The following is a 22,063-nucleotide window of genomic DNA, read 5'->3' as shown; positions in this document are numbered from 1 at the left end:
GCACCACTGGCGTGGCCAGCCCCAAATGAATGGTGAGCACATATTTTCAAGTGTGAGAAAAGACATGTGTCATAAAGCAAATGGGAGCTGGGGTGTGGGTTGGAAAACAACCAGCACAGCGGGTTCCTCCATGATGCCTGTGCATGGAGTTGCCCACTGGAGGATGTGTCTTCCCCTTTACCCTCCAAAGAAGCATTAAATAATCAGTTTTCTGGCTTTGCATCCAGATTAGACTGAAAAAGAACCAACAAAAGAGAGTTTTGCAAATGCCTTCTGCTTCAGTCACTGCTGTGCCAGCATGCTTAGCTAAAGACAGACCAATATATCAAATTAAAAAATATATAGGTGCCTGGAAATATTAATCTTGAGTATTTATCAATTGCATGAGTGTTCTGGATGATGCGCAAGCCCACATGGCCCTTCAGGCCTCTCTTCCTCGATGAATTAGATGCATTGCTCATAGCTAAATGCACAACCATCTTTTCTTGTTTTTCTTCCTCTGGGACCATCTGGTTTCTTGTATATCCTGCCAGGCTGTTGGCATCAGATTCACTGTAGTTTCCATCCAGCATCATAGTTTTCGAATGAGGTATTCCACACGTACATGGAAACTAGGAACATAAACAAGAAATATAGCTGAACACTGGAAGAACACATTAGCAACAGAAAAGCAAATGATGCCTTTCTATTAACAGACAGATTGTAAACAGCTGAGCTTGAAATTTTAGTTGAGATACTGTAAGTTTCTCTTTGAACAAAAAAGCCACTTTTTTTTGCTTTTGTTCCAAAAAGAAGAGGCCTGGTTTAACTACACTGCTTCGGCAAGAAGCTTCAGAAAAGATTAGAAAAATGTTTTAGCTGATGTAAAAACTAACCAAAAGGTTTTCTTAGCTAGCTCTGTTCAGTCTTGCTGTCCTGAGATTCCTTATTTTGCAGTTTTTGTGTTTACAAATATTCAAGGACAAGCTTGCAGTTTTATCTGTGGAAACAGCTTATCCAATGCATGTTATGGAAAAAACAGGGCCAAGTTCTGGTTTCACAAATACATACGTTTCCTTTGTAAATCTGATTTTAAACCAAGGAGAGGACCAGTTAAAAGCCTAATGTAAAATCCCAACTCTGTTGAAGTTAATGTCAAAACTTGCACTGACTTCAGCAGCACCAGCATGCATCCCACAGGTCTAAAAAACCCAATGAGTACAGGTAGAATTTTGAATAGCAAATACTGTCTTCTACTGTTTAAAATCTGCAGGGTTTATGTCCCAGCAATATGGATTATATATTTGTATGCAATGAAAATGGAATTCAAAACCTCCTTTCTGCTAGAAATTCCTGCCTCTGATTCCCCACAGGCTGCTTTCCTTACTCAATAATATTTTGCCCCCAGTTCCCTCCTCCACCAACAATGATGTGTGGGTTTTCCAAAGACATGTTTTCAAGGATAAGTTCAGCTAAAATAATTAAGTATATATATACACACACAGAAATTTATATATTCTGAATACATATATATATATATTTATATATATATATAAAAAGGTATATATACCGGAATACGTAATATTCAGGATAACACTGAAAAACTGCACTCCAGGGTTTTTCTTCAAATTATTTAGCCAACAGATCACATTGCTTACTGAAAGCCTGAAAATCAACTTAAGAATTTTCTGTGTTCTAGTCATAACCAAATGATTTGGTATCAGCAGATTGTGTGCAGAAAAACATGACAAGTTTGTAGCCCATTTGCTCTGCTTCTTAGATCCATCACTCCAGGAATTTTTTGGAACATTCCATGTGTGCAGCTGAACATCAGTTGGGTTTTAAGACTTATTTTATACTATGAAGGTGTACCTCAAAAAAAAAAAAAAAACAAAAAAAACCAACCAAACACCAAAAAAACACAGGGAAGAATTACATCAGGCTTTTTATCATCAACTGACATCAGGTCCGGGAGATGGTGGGTGGGTGGGTGGGTGGAAGGGAAAGCAGTTAACGGCAATAAGCTAATTGCTTCAGGACCCAGCAGAGAAAGAAATTCTGCAGATTTACTCTTAGTCCTCAAGTCAAATTACAATTCCCATGGCTTCATGTACATGTGATGACACTCACCCCTACGGATAAGGGAGCTTAACATACTAGAAACCTGCCTCCACAGAGTCTTAAATCACACCCATCTTCACATAGGCACATACGTGCAGAAGTATGCTACCTAATTTCACCCTGCAGCAATTTTAGTTTATGTCTACGCTAATAAATTAAACACTGCCAAAGAGCCTCCCTAGGCACAGGACCTCAGCTGACAATACTATTGGAGTGTCAGAAATGTCTCTGGCCTGAATTTTGTCCAGGCCAACAAACACCAAAAAGTTCCCAAGTACGGTTTGGGAACAAGCATGGGCCACAGAGCATTTGCCACAGGCAATTCACAGCAACCACTCTGATTTTGAGGGAAAGAAGGTTTAGTTTTAGATACTCCATGCCCATCAGCCTTGGTCCCAGGCACACTTAATTTCTTAATGTAGGTATAACATAGATCTCTCCTCTGGGCAGCTTAACATATTCATATTAGGATTTTTTGGGTCTTTCATAGGGGAGCAGCATTGGCTGACAAGATCTACATTTACAATGAGAAATGCCTCTTCTGCTTCTTCGAAAGCACTCACCTACATTTTGCCGCAGTCCCCTCAAATAATGCTGCCTATTATCTCTGTTCCCATTACCACCACTGTGGATTAATATTGTCACATGCTGAAGACTGGATAGAATATTTTACCTTGTGTAGTAAAAAGGCATTTGCTGAATATAGAATTCAATGCACCAGACTCAATAAAGGGTGGATTTGTGATATGAATAACAAGCTATGCCATTACTGGACATGGGAAAACATTCCTGAAGACTTAGCAGAACAGTAACAAACGCTCTCAACTTCATTTCATCCCTCCAATACAGTTAAAGACAAAGGAGAGGGGGTTTTGCCTTTTTAAAAAAATAGAGTTTTATTCTAGGCAAGTCGAGCCTTGCAAGGGTGATTTTTGTTAGTTCCTGTGTACTGTCAAGATGCTGTCTTCTTTGGACATTGAAGTTTGAGCAGGGCTGGCTAAAAGGCCACAGACCACTGCTCATGCACAGCAAGTAAGAAGGACACACTTGACTTGCTGTGCTTGCACAGAGCATCTCTACCTGGTGTTGCAGAGAACTGCTGGGCCCTGGGTGGGAACTAGGAGGGGGGCATAGATAAATCAAGGTACTCAGGACCTGTTCAAGTAGCTTTCCAGAATCACACTATTGTTGAGAAGACCTTGGAGAGAGATAAAATTTTGTCACAGGAGGCTGTTGAATTTATTCTAATCACTTTTTAAAATGTATCTAACTAATTTTTTTATGAGATGTCAACTAAGAAAGGTACTGGGCTGATAGGTGGTCCATTCTGTACTTCAAGGAAGTCGTAGGAAGAAGTGCAAGGGGAAGAGAAGGACATGAAAACCAACAGAGTAGTTCAGAGAGGGAAATGTCATGGTCAAATCATATAAAAGATGATGTCTGCATTGGTATTTTTGAAAGGCTGATACAAATTTCTCCAGGAGTCAAAGGCAATAGGTGACCAATGCTACCAGTGAACTAATGTGGGGAGTTCCTAATAGGAAGAAAGAAGCTGTAAAACATGGTGATGTTCTGGGTGTATGGGGACTGAAAAATTTTGTCCCAAGCCTTAGTGTTCAAAAGGTGATGGTGCTTTGTTTAATTACAAAGAAGAAGGGCTCACAGGTCTGTCAGGTAATTCAGGTTGGAAGGGACCTCAGGGGGTCTCTAGTCCTATCTCCTGCTCACAGCAGAGCCAGGCTGCTCAGGGCTGTATCTGGTCAGGTCTTGAAAAACTCCAAGGATGCAGGACAACATCTTTCATAGTGCATTAAAATGCACAACCATAAACTTGGCTACACGCTCCACTAAATTTGGCTATAAACAACTCCACTATTACATCCATTGAATCCAATTTCCACAGTAAAGCTGACTGGAGAGGAAGGAAATTATTTTGCTCCGAATAACATCTTTAGCTTAAAAATATAGCAATTGTGACAGCTGCAGTGAAGTATCAGATTTGATACTTTCCCCTCCTGTCATCCCCACACAGTTCCAGGTTGCAGTCTTCCCCAGTTCAGATCACACTCTCCTCTTCTCTGATGGAGAAGATGGGTCTCTGATGGAGACCCATGAGACCAACTCCTGTTTTCCTGGTGTTAGCAATCCAGCCTGAGGTGGAGGGGTCTAAATGGATCCAATTATACACATATGGATGTCAGTGTTTTCCCATTTATAGACACAAACCAATCAATATAAAGATCAGATCAGCTGTAAGAGAAAAAGGAATAAATGGATGAACAAAATAAAAGTTTTTCTCACCCTCTCACGGAGTTTTCTCTCCTTCCGCTCTTGCACCGTAGTCAGGTAATTCACCGCTGCGTATTCCAGCACCGAGAGGAAGACAAACACAAAACTGACCCACAGGTAAATGTCCACTGCTTTGATGTAGGAAACGCGGGGCATGGAGGCGTTCACCCCAGTAATAATCGTAGACATGGTCAGCACAGTGGTTATCCCTGGAAAGAACCAAGGGAAATAAATATTATGGACTGATACAGTCCATAAGGCTTTTGTCTCAAGAAAAACAGAAATTATGCTCTACATGATACTCTAAAAGACGTTAGATATGAAATAAATTTGTGGTAAGTAACTCTCCTGCCAATGCAGAACTGTTCCAATGCCTGCACTTCTGTGCGCATGATGGGTTTAGTTTTGAGGAGCAACGGAGCAGCCATCATTTTGCTAGGAACAGCATTTAACTCCTTCCTTAACCTCTAGGGTTTTAACACAGTGCCTGGAGTCAGGTCTGCTAAGACCAGTGATGACAGGGACTCCTGTTTCCTAGCTGTATCAATCTGTGTTACAGGCACTGCCAGAAAGCAACCTAGTGTTGACTTCTGGTCACAGCTAAAGAGGATTCGATCTAAACCACTGATCTTAAAAGGGACGTGCGATAATGATAAAATGCTTTGCATAAAACGATGCAAAAGAAAGGCTTTATGTTTTTACCTCTAGGAATATTTGTCTACAGTTCAGGCTGTGGGAGTCAAAAAGCTTTGAAAAACAACCATTGTATTGTGTGTATAGATGTGTGTATGTTTATAAACATAAAACTTACTTCTTCACCAAAAGGGTAGTCAGGCACTGGAACAGGCTGCCCAGGGAAGTGGTTGAGTCTCCATCCCTGGAGGTATTTAAAAGAAGGGTAGACGTGGTGCTCGAGGACATGGTTTAGTGGTGGACTTGGCACTGCTAGGTTAACGGTTGGACTTGATGATCTTAAGGGTCTTTTCCAACCTTAATTATTCTATGATTCTATAATTATGTTTATAATTATATATATGTGTGTTAATATGTATATATATACATGTGTACGTGTGTATATATATTTAGATAGATATAGGTAAAATCCTGCCAAATAGTATATACTTTGTTCGGATTGTCATGGAGAGAAAAATATTTACAAGTTCCCAAAGCCACTTAAATAAAGACAACAGCCCCGAAAAGCATTCATAGCTACTTCAGCCATTTCAAAACAGTGAACACAGCTACTGTTGTTCACTTTTCATCAGGATCTAATTTTTTTTTAATATTATCCACTGAACACATTTATTTCGGTGAAGTAGACTCTCGGCTGCCTCTTCTCATATGTTTGCTGCACTACATAGCTCTCTGAGACAAACTTGTGGGGCTAAAATACTGGTTTTATGCTTTTAGTATTGGAAGCCTTACGTATTAATATTCAGAGATTTTCCTATTACATTTTTGCCTTCCGAAGCCAAACACTGGTGTCGGAGGGACACCGAAGTCTGGAGGTGCTGACAGGACTAGATCCCTTCCTGCCTTTCTTTCCCAACTTTGTGAAGATGTGCCACGCTGGCAGCCTTGAGAAAGCCACTGGCTACAGCACCAGTGCCGGCTGGTTAGGAAGACACATACCTGGGCTGGGACACCCACTGTGGCACCTGGGACGTGTCAGGATCCTGCTCATGAAAGGCACTCATGAAAATTGTGACAGAAGCCTTTAACTCCCTCGAGGTGCCTAAAATCCTGTGAAACTCTACCCTCAACGATGGCACTGCATATCTCAGAACTGCAGGACTGGACAACACGGAAAAATCTTGCTTCGTTGACTTGTAAATACTGAAAACTTTCTTCTCTGCCCAACTTTATTTTTAAAACCACAGCCCTTTCTGTCCTGAGCTAAGTATAGATCAGGAGGACTGCTTAACAATGAAGGACTTAAGACAAAATGCAAGTTGCACATTATATTAATCATCAGACAAAACAAATATTTGCTTGCCCAATATCTTTAACCATCAATATGAACAGTTCCCTTTCCTGTGAAATCTTTCACGTTCAAAGATTTTCACGCAGTCATGACTGGTTGCAATTTCTCTCACCCAAAGAGACTCTGGCAGGAACGGCTCGGCGATCGATCCAGAAGGACACCCAGGACAACATGACCATGAGGGTGGCGGGGAAGTAGGTTTGGAGCAAGAAGAAGAAGATGTGTCGGCGTAAAGTGAAGTTTATGTAGAGGCGATTGTACCAACCTTTGAGAGAGGAGGAAAGCCAGAATCAGTGAGAACATCCTGGATGGTAGGCACAGAGAGACAAGATCTTTCTTTTGATTTTTTATTTCTAAAGGGTAGTGAAAAGAGAAACTGATATTTCAAAATATGTATTGTTCAGACCGTGGAGACTACATTTCAGTGACATATAATCCCAAGACCTCTCTCACAGGTAGTTAATACAGCATTATCTGTAGCAATTGCATTAAATCAGAAAAGGCCATACCCGTGCTACTGTAGAAAGCCAGTCTTGATGTAGTGTGGAATTTTTGTATCAAAAACTGAGACAAAGAAATCTTTTCATCAGTTTTCAAAGATTCATTCCCATTTTTCCAATACAGCATCAGATCTTCATCAGTGTAAGCATCTTAGGGAAAGAAGAAACACGATGTGATGTGACTTTAGCTTGAAGGGGAAACAAAAGTTAATAGATCCAGACAAAATCAACAAACTCAAAGGCTTCTTTGGCATGAAGTAATGCCACAAATAAGTTTGCTAACAATGGCAAGTTAAAAAGATCTTGCCGTATGATATACCATGACAACAAAAATCCAGGTGATGCTGATTCAGGGAACCATATGCTCTTTTTATGCCACACTGATGAAATGACAGCTAGAATGGTACTTTTCTGAGCATCACATAGCAAAAATCATAGACAAGTAATTGCTGACTGAAAAGAATAACTCAGGAAATTGCCATGGGTAAAACACCTGAATTTAGAGGAGGGAGGAAACACAGACATCTCGAACTATCTTAGAGTGATAAAAGCAAAAGTGATAGGTGTGATTTGAAGCAAAAGTCTAGAAATATTTGGAGACTGTAAATTAAAAACTTAAAGACTTAGTTAGCACACTAGGTAGCAGGAATGGGGAATGAAACAGGAGTTATCAAGATGGCCAGGGGGCTGGAGCACATGGTGTAAGATGAGAGGCCGGGGAAGCTGGGTTTGTTCAGCTGGATGAAGAGGAGTCTGTGGTGGGGTCCAGCTGCTGCCCTGCTGGGGGTCATACAGAAGATGGAGACAGGCTTTTCTCAAACTCTTCTCTGAGATGCAGAGTGAAAGGACAGGAGGAAAGGGATGCAAGCTGCAGCAAGGGATTTTTTTTCCAAGCAGATAAAAGGAAACTTTCTCAGGATGAGGGCTGTCAAACATTTCAACAGGTTGCACAGAAATGTTGTGGAGCCACCATAACTTTGGAGATGTTCAAAATCCAACTGGACATAGCCCTGAGCAACCCACTCTAAAGCTCCCTGCTCTGAGCAAGGTGTTGGAGCAGCTGACCTCAAGACCAACCTAAAACTCTCCTCCCAATCTAAATTACCCTATGCTTGTGTGATTCTGTTGCCTGTAGAGGAAAATTTCAGTTAAATAGCTGGGAGGACCTCAAAAGAATTAGATGTTAGTCTTGGCACACTGTGGAGAAAGTTTACAGAACAGCCGTGAAAAATCTTACTTTTCAAATTAATTTCTCTGCAGAATAACTCCTTCCCGAAGAAGCCGAGCCCAAGTCACAGTGTTTGCAGGATCAGGATTATATCAATACATAAACCACATTGGTGATGAAATTTAGAAAAAATTAATGATCATTATACTCAACTTTTCACTGTGACACTTGAAAGCACCACCTTCCTGTAAGAAGCAACGAACAGAGCAAAATTTCCCCCCCAGATTTCTCATCAGCAAGCTGCTGAGAACAGGTACATGTTGAATGATTCTGTTGGTGGGTTTTTTGAAAGTGCATCTACTAAAATTCATACAAGGATGCTTTCCTTTCAAATTCCCCTGTCTTGTAGCATAAGGGCTAGATATACAACACAGTAAGTCAATGGAAAGACTCCCAGTAACTCTGGTGAACTTTTTTTTCGGGCTCTAAAATAGACTGTAATCTGAAATGTGTCCAGTCTATGTGCATGCAGCCAGCCATGGAGCACATCTAGCTAGAAACACAGATGCAACGTACAGCTTTCCAGCTCCAGAGAACACGTCTGAGAGTCCAGGGGGAAGCGACTGAAGTCCATGTTACACATTGCTGTCACTGTGATCCTAGAAGTTGAAAATGAGAAAGGTTGGTTTCTATGAGGAGCAAGGAAGGGAGAATGTTAACACAGATAAATCATTCTGCAGCTTTAAAGCCAGCAATTATGCATAATGTTAGTGCACCCTCAGTAAGTTTGCAGATGACACCAAGTTGGATGGAAGTGTCGATCTGCTGGAGGATACGAAGGCCCTGCAGAGGGACCTGGACAGGCTGGGTCGTTGGGCTGGGGCCAACTGCATGAGATTCAACAAGGCTCAGTGCCGGGTCCTGCACTTGGGTCACAACGACCCCATGCAACGCTACAGGCTGGGGGAGGAGTGGCTGGAGAGCTGCCTGGCAGAAAAGGACTTGGGGGTGTTGGTTGACAGCCGCCTGAACATGAGCCAGCAGTGTGCCCAGGTGGCCAAGAGGGCCAATGGCATCCTGGCTTGTATCAGGAATAGTGTGGCCAGCAGGACCAGGGAGGTGATAGTGCCCCTGTACTCGGCACTGGTGAGGCCGCACCTCGAGTGCTGTGTTCAGTTTTGGGCCCCTCACTACAAGAAGGACATGGAGGTGCTGGAGCGTGTCCAGAGGAGGGCAACAAAGTTGGTGAAGGGTCTAGAGCACAAGTCTTATGAGGAGCGGCTGAGGGAGCTGGGACTGTTTAGTCTGGAGAAGAGGAGGCTGAGGGGAGACCTTATTGCTCTCTACAACTACCTGAAAGGAGGTTGTAGTGAGGTGGGGGTCGGTCTCTTCTCCCTAGTAACGAGTGATAGGACGAGAGGAAATGGCCTCAAGCTGCGCCAGAGAAGGTTTAGGTTGGATATTAGGAAAAACTTCTTCACGGAAAGGGTAGTCAGGCATTGGAACAGGCTGCCCAGGGAAGTGGTTGAGTCTCCATCCCTGGAGGTATTTAAAGAATGGATAGATGTGGTGCTCGAGGACATGGTATAGTGATGGACTTGGCAGTGTTAGGTTAACGGTTGGACTTGATCTTAAGGGTCTTTTCCAACCTTAACGATTCTATGATTCTATAAAATCCCCAGGAAAACGCCTACCAATTCTCCAAGTCCGAGAGATGGATTATACACAGACCCTCCAAAGGAAGCTCTAATTTCAATACCTATCAGGGAACCAACATACTGTCTTGGACATTACAGTAATACTAATGTCAGTACGGATACTTCCACCATGTTTTATATCCAACTATTTCGCTACAAGACAATAGTGAATAATTATAAAATAAAATAATTTCACCGTTTACATTTGAAGGTTGCCTTATGTCCAGTTTAATTAAAGTTTCCTCATTTTCCCCATTGCTCAGTTCCCTCCATAGTCACCCAGGCCTGCAAAACATGACCATCCTTATTGCAAGCCAGAAAATTCCTCCAGTATATACATTATTAAGGCAAAAGCAGTTTCTTTCAGTCCTCAATCAAATTCTTTTAATCTGGGGTGTGTATTTCTGGGACCGAGGGTGTAAAATGGGTGTAGCTATTTTTCCACAAATGAGATTTACCTCTGTTAAGTTTGTGTCTTAGCTAAAGAGCGGCAATCACAGGTCCCATTTTTAAATGAGTCCAGTTGTGCCCAACATTACGTAACAAGTCTTGCAGCAGGTCACTGAACTTTCTCTTTTGGACAGATTTGCAGTGGAGCTCCTGATTTAGTAAGGGCAAATCAGATGTGAATCATCATTTCAGAGGCTGACTTATGTTGACTGTGACCATTTTCTACATTCATTGCAGATGTTGATAAAGAACTTTTCTTCTGTTCAAGGGATTGTGATCCAAATCCTGCTCTGACCTACACACTCATCGGCCCTGAAAAGCACACACTGTTCATTTTGACTATAAAACTAGAGCAGAATTTTGCCATATGAGCTAAACTTAAAGAAACTTTTTGGGGATATGCTCCAGAAGGCATATTGTAGCAATGACCTCCCATAGTTGTGTGTAGCATTTAAACATTGCATAACTCAGTCTCATTACAATGTGCTATTTCTTTCCTCGGGATCACCTAAACTGTGGCACAACCTGTGGTCATTAACAATTTGTTAGTCAGGGGCAGCACAGAAGCTCAGCTCGTCAACAAGATATTCCTCAACTAAAGCCCACTGCCAACCCCATGCATATATCTCAAGACATCTGAGAGATTTCCAGCACCACTGGACACCCATGCTTGGGCAGCCGGATCATGTTCTGAGTGTCCTAAACACCACCAGGCCCAAATATCACTCAGATTCTTGTTCTCCTTGGATTTTATGAATCAAATTATCCATTTAACTCTTGTGCAGTCAGTCGTGGTTATTCACATCCTTCTCTCTCATGGGTTAACATTAGAAAGTCACATCAGTTCCTTGACAGCTCACAGAAAACTTTGAAAGTAAAAACTCTGCATATGGGCAAATGAGCAGACCTGAGCAGAGCTAATGTTTCCCATTAAAAATACTTGTTGCTTTATTTTGGTTGTCGAGCACCGCTAACTTGTGGCGCGATGCTGGCTTCATCGCACGAGAACTGCAGGATATGAGCAATGGAAACCGATATTCAGTTACAATCTGTAGAGAAGGTCCCTACCCTCCTCCTGCTCTTCTCCCCTCGGTGCTGGCCCAAGCCTACATCTACCCTCCTTCATTTTTCTTTCTCCTTCTTGTTTCTCCTGCTGCATGGCACCTTCATCCTCATACAGTTCTAATAAAATAGACTGTGTCTTTAGGTGCTTAGTTAAGGTGTGAGTAATCAGACCTTTCATGCAATAAATGGATTTATTAAATGGGTTCAGAACAGGCAAAGTGTTCCTAACTGCTTGGTCAAGATGGGATTTTCATCATTAAGACCAGGCAAAATGAAGTGGCCATATGGTGCATACTCTCTTTCCTACACACACACACACATTTCTTTGTAGTTTTAATAATTTGTCCAGGGTTTTTTTAAATAAATTTGGTAGAATTATATTTGGACTATGAAACCAGTGAACTTTAGACCCCTCTGGTTCAGTAAGATATTGTTCTACTTGGGACAATATCGCCCACTGTGCTCATTCTTCAAGGAGAAATGGCCTCTTGAATCAAATTTTATAAAAAAACCTTTCCTTGTTTTTGAAAATTATTTTACCATAGATGACGTGAATAAGTTCCAGAAAGATCCTAGAACAGATATCCTTGTGTTACAAAACATTCAAAGGTCACTGTACACTGAGAGCATGTCTTCTGTCCTGGGGAAATGTTCTTTTGTCTGAGCTCTCAAGCTTTTCTCTTCTGGCAGTGTATTTTTCTCTGCATCTCTTTTTGCATTTTTCTGAAGGAAATGAAATCTGCTGGGATGCTGATGTGAGCAGCTATAAAGGTGGCCTGGTTAGAAGGGGAAAACTACTGAGCAAAAAAAAATGTCCACTGAAAAATAGACAGAGAAAGGCCTGCCAGCCTGGGAAGCTGCAGCATCCTTGAGAAGCACAGCCAGCCTCTTTGAAGTGAAGCTGGGTACCTGAACCTGAGACATCCTGAGATATCACCGATAAGCACAAAAGCAAGGGACTGTTATGGCAACTTATTGTCTGAAAAGGTGGAAAACAGTCTGGAAAAAAAAAATGGTCTGAAAGAACAAAAATCATCACCATCTATTGGCCACTCCAGGTGAAAAATAGAAATTAACAGCAGCTATTGGCTGCTCGAAGTGGTGGTGTCCTACACCCTCTTATGTCTCTGTGATATAAGGAGGACTTAATTTTTATCCAAAACGCAGCCTCTCTCTTTGAGATCTTCCCATGCTGCATGTGCTTTTCTGTTCCTAAATAGGCTGAATTTGCTGCATGAACTTTCTACCAGCTCTTGGACTCTCTTTGGGGATGCCCGGCTGACTCCAGTCTCCGTGACTTGGAGCACCTCTGAGATGAGACTCTGTTGTCTCATTGGTCCCCCTCTGGGCCCACTTTTGGGGTTGTTTTGGTTTGTCCTCCCACCCATGGGATGGTCTGGTTCACCTGATAATAGTATCACTTGATACCAGTATTATACATCCATATAAGCAATCTATCATAAGTATAACTGCTGTTATATTGTTGATGAGTTGCTCCACTGATGATAAGTCTGTAGTAACCCATAATAGTGTATACCTACTTGGTTATTACTGTTATTGGTTGTTGCTATGCAATTGATTGATGCTATATTATTGATTACTGATAGTAATTTGTAATAGCATGATATATATATATTCACTTTATTAATCATAGGTATACTTGCTAGTGGTGATTTTGTGGTAGTTTACTTGCTGGTGGTGATTTTTGTGGTATTTTTGGAATCTCTAATAAGGTAGAGAAGTGTAGAGGATAAAACCTCCATGTCCTTGTGCATTACAGAATCCTGCAAACCCATAGTCATGATCTCTGTACACCCGCGGGCCGGGTAACCCTTTATTTAGGTCATGACAGACGTGCCTCAGGATTCTTCCAGCCAACAAACCTGCTAGAAAATCAGGGACTACAGGGTGTCTTTAATGCTGCCATTTCAGTTTCAATAAACTTAAACCTTTACATCAACATGCAAATGCCAACAAAAAACCAAACTAACAAATAAAAAAAGTTTTTCTAGACAAAAAGGAAGCAAAATAGGATAATTACAGAGGTCACCATCTGGTATATCAGCAGCTTCCAGTTTAATCACACACTGACCTCAGGACGAACATTCCCGCTTGCCTAAGCCCTCCTCTGACTGCAAAGAATTAGGAGAATGCTTCCCCTGGGAGGAGATTATCCTGTTATTGCCCACAACATGTTTTCTCGCAGCTTGTGCGAAGCATCTTGTACTGGACATGCTGGAAACAGGGCTCTGCATCAGTGGTGGGAGTAGGAGGGTTGGCAGTAGCAGTCCTGGTGGTCACCAAAGCCATGCTGGGGGCAAAATTGACAGTGAAGTCCTGGGGGGTGTTCAGGAGCAACACCGTTACCTCATGCTGTAGAGGACATGACCATCAGGGAACACTCGCAGCATGATGTTGTCCGTCGTGGTGTCATGAATGAAGGACCTTTTGGAGTGCACGAAGAAGACGTCGGGGACCCAGATCTTCTTCACCAGCCTGCCATCGAAGGTCATGCTCTTGTTTGTGGTGCTGGGAAATGAGAGGCGCTCATCCTTCCAGTAATGCCTTAAGTACAGAGTCATAGTGAAATCCTTCACGAAAAAGGAAGAAAACCAGAGAGGTCTGTCAGTGTTGCTTTCTACACCTAGGAAACACCAGAAAGAAAACCCACTCCTACCAGGTGGATGAAATCCCTCCCCTCTCAACCCCTGTTTCTTCCCTAGACCAATGCTCTTTGTGAATAGATTTTCCTGACAAAATAATTTCAGCCAAAACAAAACACAGCCCCCCAGTCAATGTATTACAGTACTCAGTAATGTTCAGTCCTAAAAGGGATACAAATATGCCCCAAGAGAAGCACTGCCCTGCAGAAATGACTCTTCAGTCCCGGCAAAATTATCTTGAAGGGCTATGGTGTCAATAGCATGTTCAAGAGGAAAAATTTTCAAAGTTAGCTTAATGGTCAGCCTAAATACTAAGCAATTTATCCCCAAAAGATCTAAATAGTTGCAAACAGCAACCAAATGAGGGACCTGTTTTTCCTACTGTACAAGTGTACAAATAAAGCTCTCTTTAAAGCTTGCTGAGGGGGCAGGAGCTTCAGTCAAACAAAGGAAAACATCTGCTTGTTGATCCCAACCTGACAGCTGCTGCTTTCAGAGCTGAATCTACTCCCTCATGCTGAGAGATCAAATACACTTGTTTTCTTTATATTCCCAATTAAGCGAGTGGTTATGGGAGCCGCAGCTGCCAAGCCCAGGCAGGCAGCAACACAGGCTGGGATTGGTTAACCTGACTCTCCGTTTCAAAGGGCTGCCCTGGCAACAGTCCCTCATTGCCGATAGGTTTTTCAGGAATTTATCAAAGAAGTCCCAGTGCCAGCCCTCGCCTTGCTGCCCTGCACGGGGCAGAGCTGGCCAGACACCTCCCTCTCTGACCGTGGCAGAGACCTGCCGGAGGGACACTTCTGCTCACCCACCTGCAGGTTCCCACCTTGGCAGACTGGTCCCAGCCTGTATCCCTGCTCCCCCCCAGGAATGCTGCCAGCTCCTGTTCCCTACTGGACACTGGCCACCTTCCTCTCGCAGCTACAGTCCCAAATAAACTCTTCCAGCGACTGCTGCTACCGGCAGAGCTTAGGCTGCAATCTGGCTGGAGAAGTCAGGCTCAGGGGTTGGACGAGGAAAACACATCAGCTTGACCAGAGCTGAGAAAAAGGAAAGCAAGGAAGAGACATAACTGATGATTTCTTAGGAGTCAGTGCTGTTTACACCAGAAGGAAAAAAAAGGAGTAAAAATGAGCCTGGCTATTCAGGGTCACCAGCCCCGGCAGCCTGCTGGCCATGATGCAAGAGAAGGGCCAGGCAGCCTGAGGCTGTGGCTGCAGAATGCCTCTGGGCACCTCCAGCATGGGCACGCAGGGGGACAGGGACCGATGTGGCATCAGCCAGGCACCCCCAGCGTGACTTACAGCCACCATAGTAGGGACACAGAGACTGCCTGCGGGGACAGCGCGGGAAGGGCCACACCACTTCCCATGTGTCCCTTTCCCCATCCCACTGGGCAGGACCCCTCTCCTCTCTCGCCTTCAGCACCCTTCTCTCTCCAAACAGGCCTCCAATGTCCAACACACCGGCCACCAAGCACTGCAAACATCAAGCCCAAGTGGCAGCTGATGACAACTTCTCAGTACAAAATCCAACTTCTGGATGTTTTCTCGTGGCATGAGTCAAACAAGGCAGTTTGCAATCACCGACGGCTTGTTCCTTTCTGACCAGCACACGCGCTAGTTACAAACCGAGAAAAGGGGTTTATTTCACCACTCATGAGTAGGAAAACCCCTTAAGAAACAAGTTTTACAATGAACTGAGAGAACAATAGTACCTGCTGGAGGCACAGCGAATGAGCATACACAAGTGCCTCACTTTTGGCAGCACATTTCATGTTTCTGCCACGCTCCGGGCAGTCTTGAGAGCATCCCCCTCCAGTGGACACAGCAGCAGCCAGCTTCACTCTGGTGCTTCTTTGGGGCACCAGGTACCTGCTGAAGCAGCGGTAGGCAAAGGCTTCCCGACCCAGGGTACCCATTTTCCAAGGCCACTAACCCTTCAGAGCACTTACTTTGAAAGAAGTCCTGCCTGCAGTTTGGCCCTGCCTGCAGCTCTGCCCTGCCTGCAGTGGGGAGCCAAGGAGGGCATCCTGGTGCTGGCACAGCCAGCCCAGCTCCTCTGGCCATGCAGACAGCTTACTGCCCGTTCTCCTCTTCATGAACGCCCACGCTGGGACAAACTGCTGGAAAAACAAACCAGCATAACCCAGACTGACCTGGGAGACCGTTCTTCCACCCCAAATACAAATCAGTAACTGCTGTGGAAAGTACTTGTCCTGTGCTGGGAAAACAGGACTGCAGAGCTGTCTACAGCAAAGGGAGAGAGAGCTGCCCTCAAAACTTTCTGATGGGCAAGATTTTTCTTGAAATTGGATGCTCCTGACAGGAAGCATTGCAAGTTATTTACTTGCACTAATCAGGTCTTTTTGCTGCTACAACATTATCTTGATGTATTAGAGCCCCAAGCCTCCTTGTGACGGCCATTTCTGCGCTGAAAGCTCCCTCCCACACGCTTCATTGCACGCATCTCCCCAAACCCTCTCTTTCAATATCCAGGCAGGCAAGCTCCCTTCTTTTAATGAGGTGTAATTGCACTGCAATAAAAACTGATTAGCCAAAAGCTCTTCCTTTAAGTCTTCATGTTTTGCCTAGGCCAGAGAAGGTGCCCAAAAACAGGGAGGAAAAGGCAGAAGGAGGAAGGAATCAAGAAGTTTCCTCTTTTCCTCTATGTTCCCCTTTCCATCTCTCTTTCCAGTGTTTTTACTCTGTTTCTTATCATTAAAAAAAAAAACCAAAAAACAAAAAAAACAGGAAAATGCTTGTGAACACTCCTTTCACCTTGAAACCTGTTGAGGGTTAAAAAGTGTGTGTATTTCTTCCTCTTTTGTAATTAATAAAAAAATAAAGATACTAAATCACAATCGAAGTTGGTGCAAATTTCCTGAACAGCATCATCATTGACTGAAAGAGTATTCCCCCTCCCTGCCCCAAATTCCCCTTTGGCAGAGGCAGTTCAGGCCTCCCTGGCAGCTCCCACTCATAGGCCTCCGTGAGGTAACCCCCAGAGATGAAGGAGCAGGAACAGCTCCTTCTCATTTACATTGCCAACTTAATTTTCAAATGCACCTCCCAGAATCATGCATTTAAAACAAACGGACTCAATGGTTCCCTAAGGAAGAAACCTCTTGCAGTAAGTGCAGCTTCTGTGAACTTCACCGTATACCTTCAAACCTTCGTACGCAGCTGTTTATATTTTTGGTTGTGATGGATCCTTCATAGCACTGATTATTCTCCCATTTAAGGTCCCTTTTTCCTTCATACTTTTAATCTTTATCTGAAGATACAAGAGATAAGCCTTTGATCACTTGGTTTTATCAAGTCTTTAGTTCTGAGTATCAGCCTCTTTGAATTTCCCAAATGCTGCCATTACTTTCATCTGACCAATAATTTGAAATCCATAGGTTTCAAGTGGGAGAGACTTTTTATGACTAGGAATAACTGAGGCTTAAAAGAGGATTACGTACCATGTCAACCTCAGAAATACTGTCCAAGCTTTCAACTTGCACATCCACCCCAACAGGAATTGCAGGACCTGTAGGAGAATCAGATTTAGATATGTAAATAACTGTTCTTTTATATCATCTGCATTTAATTAGCACTATAAGGTAGCATGCAAAACATTTCTCAGCTTATGTTATACTTTCCTGTCCATGATTCTCCACGAGGGGACGGGGGAAGAGTCAGTGAATAACCATGTAAGGCCCCTTTTGAAACACTGAATTATCTTCCCCTTGGCATGCGCTGCAGTGTTGACGCTGCCCAGCTAATCCAGAGCTTGGATGAACCATTTGCATATATTTTTAAAAGCTGAGCCATCTCATTATAAATTTTAGGCCTTTATGAACAAATTTGTCCCCAAGAACGGGGGACTGAGAAGAAGAAACTGCAAGGAATGAGCTCTTCCTTGTGTGTTTCTCATTTCTTATCAGCAAGACAAGCTACATTAAACTCTCAAGAGCCCATCACCATTTTCATTCATATGACTCATCGATCATGCTAATAGTTTTCCACAGTAGTTTTAAAATTAGCAACCAGAGAATTCACAAAAAGTAAATAAGCAGAAAATATCCCATAATAAATGCTTACTCTTCTATTACTAGAAACCCTGTGTGAAAATTTCACTGTAGACTGCTGCTCACTAGAATAGAATCATAGAATCATAGAATCATAGAATGCTTTGGGATGGAAGGGACCTCTAAAGGTCATCTAGTCCAATCCCCTTGCAACGGGTAGGGACATCTTCAACTAAATCAGGTTGCTCAGAGCCCCGTCCAGCCTGGCCTTGAATGTTTCCACGGGTGGGGCATCTACCACCTCTCTGGGCAACCCCTTCCAGTGTTTCACCACCCTCATCGTGAAATATTTTTCCCTTGTGTAATTAATGCCCAGGACCTCCTCAGGTTACTGAAATTCCTCATAGTGTGTCCTCACACAGCTTTTTCCCTTTTCTGCTGCACTGAGGAGGTAAGTGCCTGCAGAGATGTGCACACCAAGCGTGACCCATGAAGACAGGTCAGCAGGAACAGCTGAGGAACAGTCCAGGTGGATCCACTGTTACCTTGAGCTCTCAGTGCGTGGCAGTGGGTCTCACAGGGCTCACGCCGATGTGTATGTCTAGAGCGTATCTCCAGTCTGGGCACTGTCAGCGAGATGGGTGATGGTGAAGGAAGTAGCAGCTCTGCAGACGTGTCTGGGACTTACCCAGCAGAAATGAATTTTCCAAGGATTATAGTGGCCTCTATGAAGGTTTGCAGAAATTTTTAGCACCTAGATTTTGAACCTGATTAGCAGTTGGATGGTGTTTAAGAGGCACCACAATCCGTTTGTAGATCCAGACCCGTATTTGCGCAGTGCCATGCACAGCAGGACCTGCTGCATGCATGTATTTAGCTACAGTAGCATCTTCCTCAAGACCACATCCAAGTTCTGAATACACTGTAAGGCTACCAAGACAGCAGAACTGCTGTTTTGAGAACGCAGAGCACTTTTGCACACTGCCATCCGTCCTGCTCCTGTACCTGCACAGACTCCCACCTGTCTTCAAGGCTTTTGAACACAGCCTTACATTTGCCTCTGCTGGAGGAGAAAGAAGCACCAACCCAGCTTTGGTAGGGACAGAGTAATCACAAAGCCTATGAGACAAACTGATTATTGCGACTGGCCCTGATACAGATTTTGTTAGGGCTTTGATAAGCCAGTCTCACCAAATTACAGCAGAGCGTGCTGATGGTGACACTGTCCCCCTTCTGCACGCCTGGCTCCCGCCTGTTGTACCCACGCTGTCCATCAGCAGCTGTGCTGGGAACAGGCACCCTGAAGCGAGCCCTGTGGAGCAGGACTAGGCTCCTCAGCGCCACCAATTCCAATTTAAGTGACTCTTGCCCCCAGCAATGAAGCTGAAACACGGCTAACCCAGCACTTTTAGATGACTCCTAGATGCTTACAAACACCTACATATCATGTTCAGACACACAACTGTGCACTTCATGATTAAAAAAAATGCCAGCAAACATTTGCTTACTCCTGTTGGTGTCTTGGTGGTGTCTGTTCAAGCCAAAAGGTGTTTGCAGGAAGACTTACTTGGGGGGAAATTCCAATTCATCTGCACTGGCATGTTTCTCAGGAGTCCAGAGACTTGGATAAGATTTTTCACTCCAATGACATGAGCCCACCTTGCTCCCTTTCAGTTGCTTATGTATTTTAAGGAACCACTGGAGGCCAAGGCAATTCTCACCCTGTTGGTGTTTAGTTCCCCTTCTCCCAGGTATTCCCCAAAACTGGGAAAACCCACAAAGCCCCAGTCTGCACCCGCTGATGAAATGCAGACCTGCTGTCACAACCACGTCCAGCAGCGGGGCTGAGAAGTGCCGAAGATTTTTTTCCTCTTGCACACAGGGCTTCACAACACAGGTGTGCTCGTTCAGCAGGCGAGAACAGTCCCCAGCCCCCTCCCCAAATTACACGGGGAATGACTTTCAGCAAAGGGTGAAGTTGCATAGACGAGTAGACTTTGTGGTGGGACCTTCTGTAAGACTGTTCAGCTCACTGACCCACAGAAAATTAACCCAGCCAAAAGCAACAGCAGCAGCAGCAGCAATTGGACTCTTTTTTCTTCCAAATCAGTGACTTGAATCAGCCCAGGGAAAGACCTGTGAGGTGGCCGAGTCGGCCACTGGGGTCAGAGGAGAGAGGCAGGGAGGAGGACAGCAGGTCAGAGAGCCCTCTGCTTTTGGTGGCACCAGCTCAGCTCCTCATGAGCCAGTCCCTGCCTACCAGGCCAGGAAACGTCCTCAGTCCTTACTGCTGCGGCCACAGGATGCAACCATCCATCAGCCCGTGGATTCCTTCTCAGACCATTGTAACTCATCAAAGAGAGGCAAATCCACAGAAAAATCACAGATGTCTTTTCCTTGTCACCCTTGCCATGCATCCTTTCTTTTGACTGGCTCCTTGCCCCAGGAGGCGATATTGCTTACGTCCAAAGCAGATGTGTCCTTCCTAACATGCAATCCAGCATCCTGCAGACAGTGACTAGCGCATGGCCCTTCTGACACCCCACAAATGCATCATCTTCTTGTTTGACCAGAGGAAATGGTGGCTTCATTAAGTGGAAATATTGTGGCAATGGCTGTGTATTCTGCTTCCCTTCATCCTCACCAGCTGAGTAGTTGTGGAGTATGATAAGGTGTAACAAGCAAATTAGCTTATAGAGTGCTGTTTTTAAGCAGGTGATTTGTTACTTCTGGTTCTTTTGGTTGACCTAATAAGTGATGCTACATCTCACTACATACCCTGCCTGTTTTACATACAGTATTTTAACACAGTCCTTTTCAGTCTGAAATCACTCTATGAGTTCATACCTTGGTTGCAGCCACACTTCCTTCTACTCTCTATGATTATTTAGGACATTGAGTAAACAAAACTGAAAAACAACACCAAGAGAAAGAATTTCTATATGACATTCTTCCTGCTCAGTAAAACATGCTTTGTTTGTTTTTTTTTTAAACAAGGTAGCAAAAAGCACTGTATCTGTGGTGATAACAAGCATTTTGATGTGCCATATAATCAACAGAGAAACAACACAAGCCTGCTGATAGGCAGTGCCCTGTTGGTAGCGAGTTAGCTTTTCTTTCCTCAGATACCTTGTGAAGTCATACATGGTGGTCAAGAAGAGCCTGGGCAATGATTGAAATACTTATCTGTTCCCTTAATGCCTTTAAATACCTAATAGCTCTTCAGCGTAGTCATGTTTGTGATACTTAACTTGGGCTTCTGCTACAGCAAGGCTCAATGCTCAGAGTAAGTCACTTCAGAAAGGCTCCATGGTCCAACACAGCCCAGGTCAAGGCAGACACAAGGCTGCCCTCAGCACTGCCTCTGGCTCTTGCCAGAGAAAGCGTTTGTAATTAACATTATTTGTTGTCACACACAGCTGTTGACATTACATTAGGGCCCACAGTGCTTCCAAACAGCCATGTCGTGGTAAGCATGGTGCTAACAGAGAAGACGCGGTCTCTGCCAGGATGGCTTCACAGCGCAATCAGGTTGTGCCAGAAGAGGAAGGCAGCGTTTGGCCGTGGTGCTTCCCACTGGCTCTCCCTGGTGCCGAGGGCTGCGTGCCCAGCACATGCTGGGCAGCCCCCCTCAACTTCCAGACTGCAAGAGACACTCTCTGTGTATGAATGCTTAATTTAGCTTTGATTCAGGAAATGAAAACCCATCCGAAGTCTATTTACTGCTGCAATTTCCACGCTTGTCTGAATACTAATCACAGATTAAAAAAAAAAAAAACAAACAAACAACGAAAACCAAACAAAAAACCCAAAACCACAAACAGAATAACACTGCCAAGTTGGTATTTGTCCCTCTTTCCTATTCCTTCTCTATCTGTTCTTGAAGATAAAATACTATGTCCATATTCTTTTCTTTTTTCATGTTCCTGCACCAAATGCTCAGTTTGGCTCCCAGATAACCAGCAGTTACCTCACTACAAGGACAAAGTCTAAGCTTCAGTCTGGAGCTGCCATGAAGCTTTATTAATGCCAAAATAAAGGGTGTTCAGTGTAAAGCTGGATGGTCTGGAAAGTCCTTAAGAGGCCTGAGGTTGGGTTAGGTGTCTTGTGTATCAGTGAAACTGCTTTT

General features: G+C 43.8%; 1 protein-coding gene across 1 annotated transcript in view; it reads right to left on the bottom strand.

Moving 5' to 3' along the window:
* Positions 1 to 302: 302 nt before the first annotated feature.
* The window catches only part of LOC104021948 (gamma-aminobutyric acid type A receptor subunit rho2), a 37,690-nt gene continuing 15,929 nt past the window's right edge, over positions 303 to 22,063 (bottom strand). Inside the window, exons 3-9 of the mRNA XM_009475585.2 lie at positions 17,386 to 17,453; positions 13,621 to 13,844; positions 8,618 to 8,700; positions 6,883 to 7,023; positions 6,486 to 6,638; positions 4,402 to 4,598; positions 303 to 611 (exon numbers count right to left, since the gene is read on the bottom strand). Of these exons, the coding sequence (XP_009473860.1) occupies positions 303 to 611; positions 4,402 to 4,598; positions 6,486 to 6,638; positions 6,883 to 7,023; positions 8,618 to 8,700; positions 13,621 to 13,844; positions 17,386 to 17,453 (1,175 nt within the window). The remainder of the gene's footprint in view (positions 612 to 4,401; positions 4,599 to 6,485; positions 6,639 to 6,882; positions 7,024 to 8,617; positions 8,701 to 13,620; positions 13,845 to 17,385; positions 17,454 to 22,063) is intronic.

Source organism: Nipponia nippon, unplaced genomic scaffold (genome assembly GCF_047370975.1).
Source record: "Nipponia nippon isolate SJK-2023a ecotype South Korea unplaced genomic scaffold, ASM4737097v1 scaffold_4, whole genome shotgun sequence".
Classification (NCBI taxonomy): domain Eukaryota; kingdom Metazoa; phylum Chordata; class Aves; order Pelecaniformes; family Threskiornithidae; genus Nipponia; species Nipponia nippon.
This window is presented reverse-complemented; position numbering and strand designations above follow the sequence as displayed.